The sequence below is a fragment of the Periplaneta americana genome, chromosome 14, assembly GCF_040183065.1.
Source record: "Periplaneta americana isolate PAMFEO1 chromosome 14, P.americana_PAMFEO1_priV1, whole genome shotgun sequence".
NCBI classification, from domain to species: domain Eukaryota; kingdom Metazoa; phylum Arthropoda; class Insecta; order Blattodea; family Blattidae; genus Periplaneta; species Periplaneta americana.
Window position 1 is genome coordinate 67,561,227 of NC_091130.1, and position 21,233 is coordinate 67,582,459.

Consider the following 21,233-nt stretch of genomic DNA (forward strand, 5'->3'; position numbering starts at 1 on the left):
ATATATCATTATAATTACTGTAGGAGCGAATAGCTTGGAAATAATAAGTGATGATAAACAGAGGAAGAGAAAATGTACGCAAATAATTATAAGAGAATAGCTTGGAAAGAATACGTGAATGTAGGTACATTTGAGTGGATAATAAAAAAGAATTTGGATAATTCAAGAAAAGAATATATGATACTTGATAAGAAGATCGAGAAATGGAAGGGAGACAGCACAACAGTAGCATGAGGTGCCCACTACCTTAGGGTAGGCTTTCCTTTTAGAGATAACTTAATGTTACTACTACCCTAGATCATATATACTAACAGATAACTCCTTTATATAGACTTTCGAGTTAGCAGTTGGAGGCCGGCTTGATGTAGTTCAATAATCGTTAACAGATGGCACAATGACCAACACCATCACGAGACACGAACTCTGAACCGGTCTGGTCGGTCTAAATCGATTATTTCTTGCTTACGAGATTATCTCGTATGTACTGTCGACAACTGATGACCATGGATAAATATTATTGGCCTATATGACCTTGGAAAGTTCGGAACGAGGCAGCTAAATATAGTTGTCACGTGGGCGAAGCGAAGAGATAAGATAAAGTACGCCTTTGTATTGAATAGAATATAATACAGTCTCTCGGTGCAAAGCCAATCTACCTATATAGAATATAGCATATGTAGACCATGTTATAAAGTTATCCGTCGGCTAAATTATGATTCGTTATCTCTTCTGTTTTTATATATTTGTTGTGAATATTATTTATATTATCAACTGAGTGTATAACATAATTTATCCGTTAATTGATATTTTACTAATGATAAATCCAAAGAACAATGGGAAATAAGGGACCAAACACTGAAAAATAAATAAAATAAGAGAATTTGACGTTCATAATTATAATGTTGTCGGAGTTTCATTATACTTTACTTTGAATTATTTTAACTTGAACCACAAAAACGTATGAAAATTACCTATTTAGTTATGATAGTAGTATATTAGAAAATTTTTGCATATAGCCTGATTACAATATATAAGTAATACTATCCTAACCTAAGCAATAGTAGTCTTGTTTATTTCATACATGTTCGTATAATTATACAAAAACAAGAATAATCTAGTTTGCAGCCTGTGATGTCTCATTTACAGTATTATATAATATACATATTACGATATTTACTAGGTACTTTAACAATATATAGTTAATAATATTATAAAATATACAGGCCTAATCCATTACCAAGAAATACCCCTTCCCTCACATTTTCAATACAGTTTACCTCAAAAGGCCTTCACACCTTATTAGACACTGGATTAAAATAGTCATGTTGATGTAGGCCTACAACATTACATTTTTTTGTCACTACTCCTGATCCCATTCTAACAGTTTCAGGTTTTGTAATTTGTAACAATACTAACAATACTGATGGTCATTCCATAGTGACACACATAACATTTTCGAAGTAACTATGATCTTCACAGGATATTTAATTAAATACTTAAGAGTTTATGAAAGAGACATCACTGTCTTTTAACATAAGCATTCCAAAATATAAACAGAAAATCTTAATGAAAAGGAATAATTAAGCATGTAAAAAATATGAAATATTATATGGTGTGACGAACATTTTCTTGCCACTTAATTTATTATCAAAATGGAAAATGTTCATATTATTGTGCCAAATGACATAAATAGTTGTTTTCCAAAGAATTAAGACACTTGTGTAGTACATGTAACTGCTGACATACTTTAATGAAAAAAAAAAAAAACAGTGCCATTAACAAATAAAATATTACGAATTATATTGTGACACACGAACATTTCTGCCAAGTTGATTACTATTTTTTTCCGATGCATATCGAGATTTATACACAGTGCCTACAGTTCTTATTATACAAAGCAACACTTGATTACACTAAAATACACATTCAGATTTAAAATGTCCTTGGTTATTTACAACCATATGTGGTGATATCTCCTGTGTAATATCATGTGATGAATACACCAATATAGGCTATCTACCTTTCCTCCCATTTGTAGTACTTTCCTTTCTTGAACATCACGGAAACTTTAAATTCGCCACCACAAGCTTTTGTAACTTCCTCTGCTTATCTGACATTTTTTTTTTAAATTGATTATTTAACGATGTTGTATCAACTACTAGGTTATTTAGCCTCGATGGGATTGGTGATAGTGAAATGATATTTGGCGAGATGAGGTTGAGGATTTGCCATAGATTACATGACATTCGCCTTACAATTGGGGAAAACCTCGGAAAAAAACCTCAACCAGGTAACTTGCCCCAATCAGGATTTGAACCCGGGCCCACTCATTTCACGGTAAGATGTGCCTACCATTACTCCACAGCAGTGGACCGAACATGGGTTATGTGCATTAATTCTTTTGACTTTCGGTTAGCTTTCTTAAGAATACGCATAAAGAAATGTAAGTTAGTGCTTTCCAGGCTATCCTTGTAATATTAGTGACTTATTTCAACCAGTTTGTTACTAAAATATATACAGTACCTAAGTGTTTACTTGTGACACTGGTGATCCATTTAATTGGTATATGAGACGAATTTAATTTTGCGTTTTACAGAAGGATACATATTGATTTACTTTTGCTCACATTGATTTTAATTTTATTTGTTGTAGTCCAGTTTTCAATAACGTCAAGCTAGTTTTGGAAGGCGGTGATATGAGATTTATCACTAATTTTTTCTATATATTATACAGCCATCCACGAATAAGCTTGCCTGAGAAGTGGCATTTCTATTCAAATCCTGCAATAATTTCCAGTAAATATTTTGCACCGAGAAGCTATTATACATTTAATTTTACTTCTGAGACCAGTGAAATATATGCCAATTTTATTAGAAAGGTGCATGTATAATTATCCAATAGTATGATGTTATCTGCAACAAAAACTAAAGGGCATGAAAGAAAAGAAGAAAACATTAATGCTGTGGTTCTTAGAGTTACACGTTCATTGTCCACTGAAAGTTGTATTTCTCTATTGAAGTGTAAAAGAGAAACTCTCATAAATTATGTCAGAAACAAAGAAAGGCACCACCCAAGTATGTAGGATAATTAATTTAATAATGTTATTACCGGGACTTGAAAAAAGTAATCATATGTAATGGGTGGGGAAAAAATACTTTTTAATCGTGCTTCTATAGTTCGACAATGCTGACTATTCAGAGTTTTGCCTGACAGGTGAGCTACCATAAATTCCTTGAAGTCCTAGTTATTACTGAAGCCAAATGTGTGTCTATTGTCAAGAGTCCATTTTATTTATACTTGTTAAGACATCATTCATAGACTAGTTACCGCTTTCAGTTTTGATACTACATACATTGAAATTAATCTATTATTCGTCCTATTTATACATTTATATTGAATGATTCGGTCTATCTTCATAACACATCTCATCAACAATACTCGATAAAAAGAGTTGAATTAGCTTCCATGCTGCGTTGTATTTATTTTGTAATGTTCCTATAGCAGAAATATTAAATAGGAATTCCTTAAAACAGATTTATATTCACTCCTATGCCTTTATATACAATACCAGTACATATATTGTATTTCTTAAGATTTGGTTACTTTATAAACAGTATGTTAGTGCAAGAACTCTTTTTTTCATATTTAATAATTCTGGCATGTGTCAATAAATATGCTTGAGACCTCTGTCTCTCTGAATTACTCTTTACTAACTGGAAACATATTCCAAATTTATATTTTAAAAAAGTATTAAAATATCCTCACAATTTAGAGCATAACAATTCCCGAAATAATCATCCTACATTAAATTATTAAGATAAAAATGATTCAATCTATCGCTTGTAACAATACCTTTATGGTCCTAATAAATTAAGAAATAATTCAGGTACATCCAACAGATTTATTTTAAAATGGCCTACAGTTATTATTTTGAATTTTATTGTACCTTACAAATTTGAGTTAAGGTACAATAAAATTTAATCAAGCTTCAAACAAAGTAATTCCATCTTTCCAACAGGGGGACAATAAATACTTAAAGTAATGCTAAACTCGAAAAACTTATTGATGCAACTTAATTTCATATTCTATACCACTGGCAAAAAAAAAAAAAAGTGTCCTATTGTTCATACTGATTCAAGATGAATAGTTTCTTAGTGTTTGTCCATTCCACTTTTTCTTATTGTGCTTCCTATTTCTATTTCTCTCATTTTAGTAGGTACTTCACATGTAGTATATGTTTTACTTCAATACATATAATGACCATGAAGATATTTGGATATGTCTTACAAAATTCTTGCTGAAGACCATTGTGGTAACATTCTGCCGCATCTGTAGTTTGTACATTTCGAAATTTTCGTGCTTCAGCCCAGAATTCAGGCGGGGGGAGGGGAGGTTGATGTGCCAATGTAGTTTTCCAGAATATAATAATATTCAAAACATTCTCTAATAGGAGGGGCCTCTGATATTAGCTCTGCAAAAAATCTGATACCGGTACTTCTGTTGCTGGTAAATAAGAAAGAACTAAATATAAAAATTTTTAACCACTTTCGAATTTCAGGTGCTTTGTGTCTCAGCTGCTGGTTTGATATACTGTTTGTTTCCTTTAATTTTCCAGAGCAAAACTGTCCTAAGCGAAATTTACACTCTGTAATTTTAACACTGGGAACATTTATTTTGGCAGCATTGTGTGATGCAGTTTCATAATATAACAAGAGCTTTGAAATGATTAACTGCTAACTACTTACCTGGGTGAAAGTAGCACTGAAGTGGTTCCTGTGATTTCTGAAGTGAAAACCGTTCAATTTATAAGGAATTTTTTTGTGGAGATGCAGTTGATTGTATATGCAAGCCTAGATCATATATTGTAAAAGTGCCTAAACTAACTGACCCCAGTGCTGTCATGGAGGCCACACGAGGTCATATATCGTATGGAACCTACAATTTTTTTTAATTAATCGTATGGGGAAATGAAAATTTTTTCTGTAAGGAGCCATACGGCATATGGGTGCCTAAGTTTTGTGTGTGGAGATCTATACAGATCTTAGATCATCTCTTGCTGTTCCTACTGTACCTACCGGTATTTTGTTTGATGTTCATAAACAAAAATTATCCACCTCTTCAGCACTGGAATCCAGAATTATATAAAATAATGGTTGAAAAACAAGAAGTGCTGCAAATATACACTCCAAGATTCATTGAGACAAGTGTGCATCAATGGTGGTGCTACATGGTGTATTCTTTAAATCAAACTTGTACAATTAAATTGTAAAGCAAAGCAATTTTACTTCTTCTTTAATATTAAAAAAATAATAATTAAATGACAATTGGAGAGATAGAAAGAGGAGAGTGAAATATATTTCAAGGGAGAAAACAAGGGGTGGGGTGCATGGCCAAGAAAAAAAAGTTACCATGACAGCACTGACCAAACCTAACCTGTTACTGGCTCATGTATGCAAGGTGAAGAAGCTGAGTATGAAGGAAACTACCTCAGCGCTAGTTTAACTCTTATAGATGAACTATATATATATATATATATATATATATATATATATATAGTTCATATATATATATATATATATATATAAAAAGAACTTCAAGTGTCAATATTGTCTCAAAGGTTTCTGTGTAACAAACTTCATTTAGAAATGTCCATCTGCGATTATGTTAACTGCAGAAGAAGGAAGAAATATTGTCGTAATATGAAATTACTCAAATTTCCAATTAAGGACAAGGAAAGGCTACAAAAATTATTTTTGATTTCATCCTTATAAATTGAACGATTTTCACTTCAGAAATCACCGTAACTACCTCAGCACTAGTTTAAGTAATTTAAGGACCAGTATAAATGAAATTTGATTAAAGTGAGAAAGAAATTCGTAAGGGAGGCGGTCAGGAGGGATTGAGGTTGTCTACTAATTCGTTACAAACAACTATTATAGACTATTTCATTTGACTAACGATTTGTTGAGAGCAAAATACCTACAGTAGGGTAAAGATTCTAAATCAGTACGTTTATGAGAACGGATAACAAAGTGTCAGGAAAATAACAGAATTACCGTATATTGCAATTAACTCTGCATTGGCAGAGAAACTGCACAGGGTATCGTAAATCTGCTGAAAATTAGAAAATTGTGTAAAAAAAAATGCATTCAGAGCGAATTTTCCAGCCTGATAATATCTCGCCCACGTTATGGACATAATTCAATACCGTAAGACTGATATGAAATGAATACTAGAACAATTTGTTAACCAAAGACGATGTTCAGTAGTTATTTAACAACATACAGAGCAAATAAAAACACAAACGCATATTCTAGCAATAGTTCAGATGAAAAGAAAATTATTAGTACGACCGCTTATTCATAAAAAGAACATTGCCAGCTGTGTAGCCTACATGAAGCAATATATCAGGCCTACGTTAAGAACACGTTGAATTTAATGTGGACGAGAAACGTATAGTTATTATTTATCTGCTTCCATATCGCATCATATAATACACCTGTAAAATGAAAACATGTAGGCCTAGCAAAGAGGAAACATTTTTGGGGGGAGGGAGTTGTAATTCTTCCCCTTTCGGATAAATTTCAGAAAAGGGATACCTGCTTTTCCTTCATATTCAAAAATTGTAATCTTGTGCACACAAAATAAATTAGTGCCTTTTCGTGAGCATCATGATGTGCATTCAACAAACGCAGACAAATCTACTCTTTTTAGTATTTTGTGATATTTGTTGCTAGTGAGGTATTGTATACTGAAAATTAAAAACAATTAGATATCGTACATCAAATGATGACAGATTATATATTGAACGCATACAACATTATATCAGCCATGTACCAAAATGTCATCTATGTGTGTTTATGAATTTGGGTAAAACAAGCTTCTGTATGCTACAATTTAGCAACACATCAAAGTAACATAACCTCACATTACAATGAGAAAGAAATTTGGAGGTGGCATGACGTAAAAAAGTCATCCCACAGTCGTATTACTCTATGTACTTTTCAGGTACTCTGCCATCTAGTGTTGGTTATTGCAAGCTCATTTCTCGACACTAGCGACGCATAGCGTCCGTTATTTTCCAGTTGCGTCTAAATTTAATATAAGCTTGGTCAATCTGTTTTATATATGATCTAGGCTACTACCCGGCAATATTTTATAATCCAGCTATAAAAGCATATTATTATGTATTATGTTCCTGAAATCTGGGTTTGAAGGAGGTGGGATATGATGATAGACTGGATTAATCTTGCTCAGGATAGGGACCAATGGAGGGCTTATGTAAGGGCAGCAATGAACCTCCGGGTTCCTTAAAAGCTAGTAAGTAAGTAAATAAGTTCCTGAAATCATTCTAGCAGATTTCGACGAGTACAAAACTAATAAAGAAATAACACAAAATTTTAAAGAAATCCTATCTTGTTGACTTGAAGAAAAACTTTATTCTTTTCTCTTGCTTCGTAAATTCATTGATAACGTTACTGTAAAATATTGGAAAATTTTAAGTTCTTGCAGCTTTTTATTCTCTATAGATATCAAGGCTAGGTTGTTCAATATTTCTTAAGGTATGATCACACGTCGCTACTTTTGCTGCGCAACTTTTGTACTGCAGCTGCAAAAGTTGTGTGTCGTGTTCACACGTAAGCCAAAAGTAACGTGCTGCACGCTACTTTTCGTGCTGTACAACTTGAGTGCTGCAAAAGTTGCAACTGGAAGTTGCGAGTCTGTTTACACTCAAGGCGCTGCTTTTGCAGCCGCAGTCTAGGTGCAGGTTTCCATTTCTGTGTTGACTTCTCAATATACATTTTGTGGTTATGTTCACATTATTATGAAACTCATGCGATAGCTTACTTATCTATTATTTGAGTAGCTTAATATCAAAGACGGACATCTGTCGTCTCCATAGTTTTGATCTAAGGCAATTTTTTAATTCACAATGTTCTTTGTAATATTTAACACAATTTATTTTATAAATATAGTGTTAGAGTTTGCATATGGTTTCACTATAACTGGAAAGAGCATAGAAAATTGTATAAAAAACCACAGCTATCTAAATTTCGATTGAGGTCAGATGTCCGTCTTTGATATTAAGCTACTCATTTGCTTTTCTGTCCTAACTAGTATTCAGAAATTGGCATTATTTTTACTATAAAGCTATTAGAAATGCCTATATACTTAAATGTTAACCAACAGCATATTTACGTAATTAATGTTGGCAACCCTCCTGTTTGAAACTACGCTACAGAAAATTAAAAAAAATGAATTATATCATCAGCAAATATACTCTTACTGTGTTGTACATTTAGTAACTGTTACAAATCATTTATTTTCATCACATCTAATATTAAAATATATCCAAACAATGAAAGTATCACTGGCACATTTGGGTGGCAACACTGGTCGCAACCGCAAAAGTTAGTTTGTTAGTGGGGTTTAAAAAGGGCGTGTCAGCTACTATGGCTATTTGCGCCCTTATCTAAAATCATTCACTAAACACAAACACAATACAATAACCAGAATGCTTAAAAGAACTAAAAAGCGTTGTTACGGTTAAAACGAGGCAAACACACAACCGCAAAAAGTTTAAACAAAATCGATATAAAAAATGCTGCGGCTGCAACCCTGAGAACCATATACTTATACTTATAAGCTGGGTGCAGCATGAAAAATTAGTGGGCAGCAGGTTCGGCAACGACTACTTTTTGGGTTGCACTGTTGTTCACATGTTGTAGTACGAGAGTTGCACAGTTTTTTGTACTGCAGCACTGCAAAAGTAGCGATGTGCGATCGTATCTTTAGCCTTGAGTCGATCGTTCAAGTGATTTCATATGTTTAAGGACAGAACAATCCTTCGACCGATGCTAATGTGTTGGGTATGAACAAAGCAAATGATGTCAACTTGTACAGTTCAGAGAATGCTGTGTGGAGCAGCTTAAATTTCAGATACATAGCCAGTTCATGTCGGTATTTACCACGATTAATTTTTTCATACTGATTTATATTACAATATCGAAAATATCTCACCCCCTTTCTTATGTTTGAATTTCAAGTCTGTGAGCTCTAGCGCAAGCTTTCCCGCAGTTACAATTTCGCTTTTTCACTGAAAGATCGCAATCAAACGATTTTTTCAGAATTTCTTCTATTAAGCACTTATTTTAAATCATTATATGACATTTACACTTCAATTTACACTTCCGCATCAACCATGAAACACAATTCACTTCTATTTTTGTGTATCAATACTTCTGGAATTAAAAATCACTGCCAAAAGGATGTTCGAGAATAAGGTGCCTGTGAAAATATTTGGGGCTAAGAGGGATGGAGTTACAGGAGAATGGAGAAAGTTACACAACATAGAACTCCATACATTGTATTCTTTACCTGACATAATTGGAAACATTAAATCCAGATGTTTGAGATGGGTAGAGCATATAGCATGTATGGGCGAATCCAGAAATACAATAGTGTGTTAGTTGGGAGGCTGGAGGGAAAAATACCTTTGGTGAGGCCGAGATATAGATGGGGGGAGGTGGGATATGATTTGAGGAAGGTGAGATATGATGGTAGAAACTGGATTAATCTTGCTCAGGATAGGGACTGATGGCAGGCTTATGTGAGGGCGGCAATGAACCTCCAGGTTCTCTAAAAGCCATAAATAAATAATTAAGGCCCTGGATGACTGGAATTATACGTTTCAAATAAATTAATTTCGAATCCAGGCAGCTGTGATAAAACATAAAGTGGAAACAAATGAATGTGATTCAGGATGCATTATCATTCGTACACAAATTGATGTCATTAACAAATGTTGGGAGTATAAAGACAGAAACAATTAATTTAACATAATACAATATTGTAAAGTATTTAACTGTGGTATTAATTTCCAAATGAATCCAATTCTCTGTAATAACACTATTATTCATTACAATTTCAAACAACTTATGGTGTCATATTGATGTGTGAACTGTTTCGACTTTCAATTGCACTGTTGTCTCGAGACTAGGCCTTGTAGAATGAGAAAGCAATTATGAAATAATTAACGAGAAGGTTCTGCATTATTATATTTAAATTTGGGAAATAGGAAGACAGAAATGAAAATAAATATCAAACTTTTACTTCATATCCCAAACATCCTTACAATTCCAACCATGTTCACACAATAACAATGATGGACAGCACAAAAGTTTCAATAATAATAATCTCTATGAATTTTTTTGCATATCATAATACTATAGTGGAGATGCTGTAGCTTCCAGCACCAAATCAGTAAGCAGTGTGAGTCAGCTGACTTTGATGCTTGTGTGAGACAGCTAATAATGGTGATGTCATGCTGTTGGAGGGAGTTGTAGCATTGTCACATTTACAGTTATAAGATCAGCAAGCAGTATTTGCGTTCCAAACTAGTGGCGACTCGTGATATTTTTTGTATGCAGAATATGAGATTGACGACTGATGACCAAGACAAAAACTAATACTAATACTAATAATAATAATAATAATAATAATAATAATAATAATAATAATAGAGCATGCACAATTAATTTCTTGCTACAATTAAATTCTTCTAAATGATGAAATACAACATCAGATATTCTTTTGGCAGTCTTTTCATCTGAAATTCCTGTTAATTCTAGTGTTTTATTAAACTTTATTTTATTTATTTTTATGTATTGTTGTTTTTTTATTCACTTAATTTTTTACATTACATCATTTTAAATTATTTATTTCGTTTATTCTGCTCTTTTAAAATGTCCAAAGAATTGCATTTAAGGAGGTACAAGGGTATTTGAAAATTCGTATTGTCTCTGATAGGGTTTCCACTCCACCACTCAGAAAGAAGGGTCGTAGTATTAGGATACACAGTCACATCCTCAAACACGGTTAAAGTCAAGCCATACCCCGCCCTCTGAACCCTCCCCTGCTCAGAACTTCACTGGTAGAAAAAACCGTTTACTGTAAGATATTTGGATGGTTCCTCGGAAAGTATTCCTAAGGTCTGAGATGTGCAGTGGTGACAACTCGCAACAGAAAATGAAAGTTTGAAGATGCAGTAAAAATAAAAATCTGTAATTAAAATGTTTCCTATCCTCAGAGGCACAAAATTAAACTGCAGGATCATCCTCATATCCTTCATGGAGGAATCGCCACTGTTTCAAACAAAATATGAGGTGGGTCCCACGCAAATTCGGCAACCATGCGAGCATGTGGTGCCAGCGTGTAACAACAGTGCGAGAGGCAGAGCCACACCAGAAAATATGGCGGCTCTACTTTAATTTCTCTTCTTACTTCATATTATGAGAAAACAAAATTGCAATAATGAATATGATGATGATGATGATAATTAGTCGATATAGCAGGTTTTAATGCACGAAGCAGCCACATAAAATGTAGGAATACCCACTGTTTCTGAAGCAAATCCTATCACATGCAGAAAAAAGCATCTTGACAATTGACACAAATAAATAATTAACAGAACTATGTGCTCACCTCTTGGTGAAGTAGAGCCTGGCTCATTCCAAATAATGGGTGTTGGTCTCATGGCAATCCTTCCTCTATTCCTGAAAGCAGATCGATTAGAACGACGGGCAGTGCCTCCACGCACACGTCTGGTAGATGTGCTGCTTAATGAAGGCTCTACTGAGGCCTCTGCCTCACGGCCTTCCTCTATCTCTTCCACAGACTGTGACTTCTCACCTTCTGAACTCACACCTGTACAACATAGCACGTGGCATTAAGGGTCGTATTTATAAATGAGACTTTGGAAAGTGCAAAGTCGTCATTTTTCTATTTTTTTTTTTACTTGGTTATTTAACGATGCTGTATCAACTACGAGGTTATTTAGCGTCGATGGGATTGGTGATAGCAAGATGATATTTGGCGAGATGAGGCCGAGGATTCACCATAGATTACCTGACATTTGCCTTACAGTTGGGGAAAACCTCGGAAAAACCCAACCAGGTAATCAGCCCAAGTAGAAATCGAACTCATGCCCGACCACAACTCCAGATTGGCAGGCAAGAGCCTTAACCGACAACTATGCCAGTGGCTTTTTCCTATTCAAAGTCGACACTGACGAAAGTAAACTTCAAGGGGCTTATGCAGTAAGAATCATGAAAAAAATTTGAAAATATTTTATTGTCTCAATCGAGTATACTTTTCTATGTATATTTCCAAATTTTCACATATAAATTCCAATTATTAGCGGCAATATTAATTTTTCTATATGATATTTCACAAAAAAATCTCTCGCAATTCTCGCAATACCTTACAAGTTAAATCGGCAGAGAAAAGGGCACGAGAATCGACATTGGAGGTCGGAAGAACTAGGAGAAGATAAAAAAAATGGAAGAACACACTCAGCATGTTAACAGGGAAGGTGTAACTTATGCTGCAGGTGCTTTTTAGTGCAGGATGTAAGTACAACTGTGTCCCAACTTTAGACTCATTTTCCCGCTAATTACATTTTTCGAACAAAAAACCTGATATCTCAAGAACTGTTTGATTTCATTCAAATTTTGTACACTTGTCCTTTGTAACAATCTCTAGAGGTTGGACCATAGTGGTTAAATTTGAATGAAAAATGAGCAATTTTCTAGTAAAAATACATTGAAAAAGAAACAATTGTTTTAATGGAAATTTAAAAATAAACAATTTAGTATGAAGTCAGCTGTGATGCTCACTGAGGAACAATCTTTAGATTATGATCTCAGATTTAAGGAAAAAAATAGTAAATGGCTACTATTTCCTCAGTACAGGTTAAATCATGTTTTTTGTAAGACAATTTTTTTCTTGAAAATTTCAAACTTTGAAACATATTTATGGTTACTAGATGTATTATACAGGGTGTTTCAGAATTCCTATTACAAACTTCTAGGACTTATAGAGAGGACTAAGTAGATAAAGTTTTGATTAGGAACCCATGTCTGGAAATATATCGTTTCGATGCAAAATAAGTTTGAAGACTGATTCGATTTAAAATCTCACGCTTCACGGTATGCAAACAAAATGGGCTAAGGGCGACTTCTGCAGTGCCCTGATATCGTGTGTCTTCTGTTTACAATCAGTTCTACGAAGTTGGCTTTCTCATCAGTTGTGATTCAGTCATTGAGCAGCACAGAACGAGACAGCAGTCCCCTGATATTGTGTGTCTCAATGGGTTCGAGACCATATTGCTATTATTAATGAAAAGCTTGAAAACAGTCTTCCAAATTATGTTCAAAACCAAAGAAATAATTCCTCCAGTCATTCTTATAACATGCTAAAAAAAACATGCCTTAAAACCTGGAGACATAGATGAGTAACAGGGACATCAGGAAAAATATTATGCAAAGTTCAGAAAATTTCAAATGATTTTAGCATCAATCAAAATGTTCTATGTTTAGTGCAGAGTTTTGCAACAAGAACCCGCAATGGACAAGTAATAACAAGAGAATATCTCATGGTATCACTTGTGGGGTTCAGACCTGAACAATTTCAAAGTTGAACAATAATGCTACAATGAAATAATTAACCACAATTTGATCAACTCCACTTTTTGGGCACTGGCCATTAAAATACATAAGACAGATTGTGACATCAACAAATAAAGCAAGACTCACTTATCAAGAACTAAGTACCTACAGTCTGTACAAAACTAGAAAGGTATTGGCAGTTCTCTCTCGCACACGCGGGAAGAGAGCGACGTTGTGAAATTGTGCAGTAGTGCAGTGCAGCTCTTTGCGCTGCCTGTCTGCAGTGTCGGAACTAAGCAGATGACAGTACTATTTACCATATGTTGTACAAGAATAAGAGGCCGCCATTGTACCTTCTTTCTCGAAATAGTACCGCAAATTACAAACCATTTCTCTTGCCTGACTTGTAAGAGGAGCACTTTTTCTGTTATTTCTAGACCTCTTGCTGTCCCTTGTAGCACTCCTTTCTCCCTCTGTGCCTGTGGTTTGTTTTGTGCCGCTATCTGCAGGAGTGATGCCTTGTGACATCACATAAGTGAAACACACGGATACTATAAATCGCATTACAAATACACTCACAACTAAATTAAATTTAAAATTAAACTCAAACTAATTCCACCTTCATCAACAACAAAATATCTATGAAAACAATAGCCACGACAGAACACCAATACTTGCTGGAACGCAATAACAAAGATTCAACACTTCCGAACAAAACAACTGGCTACCACGTGCTTGCTGCGAAACAGTCAGCAATGCCAGCCTGTTGTCATAGTCTCTAATTTCCTAGTTTGAGCAGTTGCCATGGTGTTGCTTTGAAGCTGGTGAACTGTCAATACCTTTCTAGTTTTGTAAAGACTGTAATAAGAAGGGGATACACTTTCAAAATCACCAATTTGGTAATTGTTTTTGTTGAAACTTAATGATGTAAAATGAAGCAAGACAAAATCAAATTATACCATACTCCAAGGTTTGTGAATTGATGGCAGTGAAAGTTCCGAGCTGTTGTCTCAGCTAATTACAATTATCTCAATTCTACTTCTGTAAAATCGCAGCAATAGTTCATTGTGTAGACACGAGTCTGCTGATGGAGAGGTATCAAGTTCGAGACTCATTTACAGACGTGGACAAATTATTAGACTAAAAAGTTTTCTTGGAAACATAATATAATTCGTCATATCAACTATCAGTATAATTCACACAGTCTCTATTATTGTAATTATGATTGTTTATGTCTTCTGGTATATTTTTCCAACGGTTAAGTATATTTTTTTCTGTTTATGTTGGTACTACTGGTGTTTTAATTATACACTGCAGAAGATATTCTCCCATGGCCTGCAAGAAGACCAGACATGAACAAAATTTAAAATCTATGATCTATATTGAAGAAGAAAGTGAACAAAAAGAGGCTTACAACAAAACATGGACTCATTTAAGCACTGTTTGATATCTGGCTAAATGATGCTGATATTCAAAGAAAGTGTCAAACTTTGGTTTCCAGCATCCCTGACAAAATCAACGTGTTAATAAAGAATAAGGGAATGTTCACAAAATATTAGTAACCTCCAGACTAAATTTCCTGTTCATTATTTCTGTGCAAAATACATTTTTGTTCATTATTTCTACCGATAAATACAACTTCATTGCACGTATAAGTAATTTAGTCTAATAATTTGTCCACGTCTGTAGCTTATACATTGCTCCCTAGTTATAGTATGGGTTTTCGGGGACTGTTATAAGAAAACTGCACTAAACTGATGTTTATAAATCATTTCCGACTGATTCTCACTCCAAAGGGACTGTAAATATATGCAAGAGTTAAAACCGATCATATTTTGCATATCTGGTGGTCTATTCTATGCATTATTTTTACGCCTGATGCACACCAAAAATCTTTCCAATTTCTGAGTTTGTCAATACTCTCTGGCAGATTTCTGTAAACAACAGTGTCAGATCTACAGATCTTGGCGGACATTCTAGAGCATCTCTCTTACCAATCTATTTTCTGAGAAATTTTCTGTCCAGCCAATGTCGCGCACAATGTGGGGGAACTCTGTCCTGATAGAAATGAACATTTTGCTTTTCCAGCACCATATCTCCTTCTCTGCTTACTTAAATTTCTAGCGACTATGTGATAAGTGGACCAAAATCATATCGTAATTGGGCATTATCAGAAAGGCATGAAGTAAGACTTACAATTTATCTGAACCCAAGTATATATGACAAATGGCTATAACAGCATTATATCTAGAAAGCAGTGAGCTTTTGTTTCTTATTTTTTCGCCATGTTGTCTTTCGTTTTCAATAATTTATGGACTTGTTTATCATATGTTTAAATTAAGAGACGAAAAAATGTATTAATTCTTCTCAATGCATTGCCTTAAAGTAAATGATGCTATGTCAACATTATCCTTATTGTGGATTTATATTCGAAGGCATGTTTCCTTCTCATTGCAGGAAGAAACAGGCACTGGAATCTTCATCCCCTCAAGCAAACATGAACTTCTTTTATTCAAAGAAAGACCTGTGTTATTAGAGCGCAACTAATTTGGAGTTGGATTCATCATATAAAAGAAAATGAATGTGCTATTATCTTCACAAAACAGTGATCGCTGGCCTGCACATTTATGTGCACTAAACATTAAGAATAGCACGAAGTGTACTAAACTGCATGTAATGTCTGTTAGGACAGTTTTCAGACTTGGTGCACGAGACTCCGAAATCCATCAATAGAGAAGTCACAGGGACTCGAGAGTGCATCAAGTGAACTGTGCACTAGCATGGAAGTGACAGTTAAAACTGTTATTGATATCAAAATAAAATCAATTAATTTCTCTTTGGAGATAATTTTTCGTTAAATATGAATTGTGCCATTTTATTTATTACAGTAGAGTCCCGATTACCTGGCTTCCCATGTTATCCATATTGTTTTTTTTTTTAAATTACAGTAGTGTATGTAAATACAGTACTGAACAATAACAAAGTCCTTTTAAAGTAAATTACATACTACTGTATTGTATTATGAATAAAAACTCGTTTATTATGTACAGTTCCCCAAAAAAAGAAATGAGACAACTCTCGGTCGTAGAAAGTTAAGTTCTACTGTGCGGTTCACGTGATATTGATGTAGCCAGGAAGACATCTAGTCGTCATGCATAGGTCTATTTTCATCCTACTCCAAAGTACACATCAGTGCAAAATGTGATCAGTTGTCTATTTCTGGTGTAGGTCTCTTTTTATGTCCTTAATCGTTTATCTTTTATGAAAGTTTGAACTATACCGTGTAACACAAAAGTCATTCACCAAAGTGAAGAACAATATTAATTTTAAAATGATCCATGGTAAAGACAACAAGGACCATGACAAGGGCAAAGATCAGGAACACGATAACATATTACAAGAAACATGACAAATTATGATAAATACCAAGACATGAACCACAGTAAGAATTACAAGGACCAGAACCACGAAAAGGACTATTAGAAAGACAAGGACAATGATAAGGACCACGACAAAGATATCAACGACCTTCATAAGGATAACGAAAAAGACAAAGATATGAATGAAAAATGTTAAAAATGGTGTGTTTTATTTAACGATGCTTGCAACTGCCGAGGTTGTATCAGTGTCGCCGGTGTGCCGGAATCTTGTCCCGCAGGAGTACTTTTAAATGCCAGTGAATCTACTGACATGAGCCTGCCGTATTTAAGCACACTTAAATGCCATCGACCTGACTCGGGATCGAACCCGCAACCTCGGGCATAGAAGGCCAGCTAAAAATTTCATCTCTGCAGTATTTAATGTTGCTAAATCTCGTTTTCGAAATGTTCAAATTTTGCTACCACACAGCAAAAGTTGGAGCTACTAAGGTGTTGTATACTTTAAGTCTTGCTCATTTTTTAAACCTGATTAAGTTCGAAATTTTTATTTGATATGTCCAGTATTTGTTCGAGGGACTACACCAGCTTTTTTCGAAGAATTTCGATGACAGTTTGCTCTGCCAACATCTCTGAGGGAAGACATTGTGATAATTGTGTTAAAAAAATCCTGCCAAATCCTAATTAATCACATGGTGCCACATTAATAGCAACTGTAATTTTTCACGCCCTTTTCTTTGTTTCCCTTTTTAAAAATGTAATATCTATGTTTACATATGTACATTAATTTTTTTGAGAATATACTGAGTCCGTAAGGGCTACCCTCAATGGGGGGCAGTTCAATATTATTATTATTGGTATTTAATTAGTTTTCTTTGGAAATCTTTTTCACCTTCATATGTTAATCTGATAAGGAGATGGAACAGGCTGTATACCCTAAATGTGTACTTTATGACGACGATGATGATAAATGGCATCCTAGATAGTTAAATCCATTTCGTTGTTCTAATATTATATTCTGTATTACTATTTTACTTCTTACAAGTTGGTGAACTAAAAGGCTACAGTTTTAGATTTCGAGGCTGAAATACTCATTTAAGGATTTAAGTTTAGAAATAGATTTATATGACCCTTGCATATTTTTATTTACTATTAAAGAAGCTAACAAAAAATAAACCTTACCATCTCCACCTTCATCATCCAGGATATCTTCCTGTTCAGTAGTGTGATCTTCAGAAGACTCTCTCAGGTCTCCCGCATCATCAGTTTCTGTATGACGCATTAACATAAATGGACATGAATAAATACATCAGCAGACAATATCAACTGTAATAAATTACAGTGGACAAATCTGTAAAGCATAAAACTGCATAATTCGAATTTTCCTTATAACTATCGAAGTGTGTGGTTGGAACCTTTTGTTGGGAGAGTTTCTCTCTTTCGGCAGTCATCAGTGGAAATTAATAAGTTATATTATAGAGCACACTTTGCTGCACAGGAAAATTATTTTTATGGGTAAAAGGAGAGGGGAGAGGTACACAGTACCCCATATAAAAATTACAACTTTTATTTTATTTCTTATCTCGTATAGTAAGAACATGATCGTTTATCTCTATAAATAAAATAAAAAGTATTATTTTAAATGTTGTTTATTTTTATTCTTATTCATTTTATATGTGGCATAATCTATAATTAGTACAAATCATTATTTATTTGGACTAAAACACAAGTAAATAAAAAACTACAGACATCTTCATTTTACTATTATCAACAATTTATTTGTATCTACCATACTGATTTAAACATATCCAGCATTCTCGTGTATTGATGTGACAGAAAGTAGCTTCACTTGTGATTAGTAACTTTGCATATGAACTATTCCACTGTTCTTAAGGTGACTAAATGAATGTCGTACATGTAACACACTTCAGTTTTCTTTGAAGATGGAACCAGCAAGAAGTTATAAAATACTTAATTTGTTTCTCTCATCATACTGTTTACATATAGTACTTATACCACATTCAAATTACCATTTTCTTTTTAATTTATTGTTATTTCTTTTAATAAAATGTTTTAAATAGGTTATTTATAAGCTACAATAAAATATAATTCAAAGTGTCTCTAAATTTTATGTTGAAAAAAAATGAAACATTTTACTGTATTGATTTATATAACGAATGTCGAAGTAAACCAAGATACAGCGAAGGTCTTCCATTAAAGTGATATATTAGTAATTGCATATCTAGCAGTTACAGTGACCACTGGAGTTAAAACTGACCAATATATTTCGCACTAACTTATCAGAATTAATTTATATGTCGATTAATTCTCAAATTATGTCACTTTATTAACAAGCAGTTTTTATCTGTATGTGCTAATATTTTTAGCTTTAAGAAATAATATACAAGATAGAGCAGTCTTTTAAGTGTTACATAACTTCGTTTCATAAAAATCTTCTTGACAGAAATGAAGTAATTTTTTGTAATTAGAAATATACCCACATTAAAGTAGTTTTCACTATACCTGATTCTCTGCTTCGTTTATTATTATTATTATTATTATTATTATTATTATTATTATTTATTATTTTTTTTTTTTGTGTGTGTAGTTATTTAAAACAAGAATTATTAGCATGAGGGAAGAGTGATTGAAAATATTAATTTTATCACACAGTATCTAGAAGAAATTGTAACTAAAATTCAGCAGTGCTTTCTTTCTTTTCCCCAGGGGTAGTCACTGTGACATGTAAAAAGAATATTTCGTCATTTAAACTCGAAGTAACTAATACATGATTGGAATGATTAATGTAGCTGATGTTCCTGGTTCAAGCACAGACTTGCCAGATTGATTTCTCTACTTCACATGCTATAAGTACATACAGTATTATTAATTTGGGGTTATTTTTTTTTCTGTAGAGCAGGGCTGGCAGCAGGAGCAAATCCAAACTATAAACGAGGACGCTTAATATTCAACCGTCACGGCATCAACGCTATGCCAGAGTTGTGTAGGCTGGCCCACAGCTCAGCACTGCGAGTCCTAATACATCAGCAGCCCAGTCCACCCAAGACCAACACTGCTTGACACTGCCGCTTCCTAGCCCAAGCCAGCAGCACTGCACCAGTTGATTGCATTCTACTGCTTTCCTGCTTGCATGCATTGGTTGTGCTTTTGCTTGGCATGTGGCATGAGCATACAGTTACTTGCATACTGGACACATTACAAAATTAAATTATTTTCCACTGCTGTCGAACACAGATTTAAAAACTGTCCCTATGGTACTTCTTTACTTTCCATCCGACTTTGTTGTTTTAAACTCTCTAGCAGCGATTTTTTCCTTTACTACTTTTTCTCTAGAGAGACCGTATTTTAGCATGTATGCTTTCAAGGCCGGTGTCTGGGATGAAGGTCTTCCGGGCTGCTATTACACTATCAAAATTCTTTGACAAAGAAGTTTTATAAAATATATATTATAAAATATATGACAGTGTGATGGGTTTTCTTTTATAAACGTTTCTTTCATAAAAGATCTTTTATAAAATGTAAGTTCAGCTTGTTATCTTTGATAAGAGATTTCTGTACCTTGAAACAAATATGGCGGAATGCAAATATAACTGGACTATTGCTACCACAAAAATTCTGATATCAGAGTCTGAAGGAAATGAAATGTTATAAATAAATAATTTTTGTAATATAATATTAATATAATAATAATAATAATATTATTATTATTATTTATATAACTTTTCAAGTCCTCGCATTGTAGCTCTTTCAATAAGTTCTGATGTATACCTCTCTTATCACATCTTGCCATCCATGGTTTGACCCTGATCACATATTTGTATTGTGATTAGGGGTTTAACCCACAGTTGTTTCTTTTTCAGTAACATGCAAATTGTAATAAATGAACTAATTGTAGCTGTTCTTCATTCATGGTGTTATAAACATAACGCGTAAATATTAGTATAAACAAATTATAAACTTAACGTGTAAATATTAGTATCAACAAATCCTCGGAACATGTTCACTGTTGTGGAACAATAATTGTTCAGAGAGCTTTTGTTCCTATTTTAGGTTATGTTAGATAAAATCTTTTATGTAGTGTAATATACTCCTAATCCTATCCTTTATCAAAGTATTTTGATAGTGTAATAGTAGCCTCACAGAGACTGTATTTGGACTCATCTTGAAAAACTGAAATCAAAAACGAAAACATTTCAAACAGTAGCTGATCGTTGGTCGAACAGCACACACAAGCACAAGCCCGCACAAAATGAATTCATAAGCAACTGATAGAAACAGAAACTTTGGCCCATATCTTAAACCATCGCGCAAAACCATTCCGCAAGCAGTTTGCTCCAACCCATGCGGTGATGCTGAGTGACGTCACGAACTAGTTTCGCATGACACT

The 21,233-nt window shown here is 33.9% G+C and overlaps 1 protein-coding gene across 5 annotated transcripts in view; it reads right to left on the reverse strand.

Moving 5' to 3' along the window:
• The window catches only part of Mgtor (nuclear basket protein megator), a 112,929-nt gene that overhangs the window by 12,133 nt on the left and 79,563 nt on the right, over positions 1 to 21,233 (reverse strand). For all 5 annotated transcript variants that reach the window (XM_069845483.1, XM_069845487.1, XM_069845484.1 and 2 more), the window contains 2 exons: positions 18,008 to 18,094; positions 11,485 to 11,706 (listed from right to left, as the gene is read on the reverse strand). In XM_069845483.1, the coding sequence (XP_069701584.1) occupies positions 11,485 to 11,706; positions 18,008 to 18,094 (309 nt within the window). The remainder of the gene's footprint in view (positions 1 to 11,484; positions 11,707 to 18,007; positions 18,095 to 21,233) is intronic.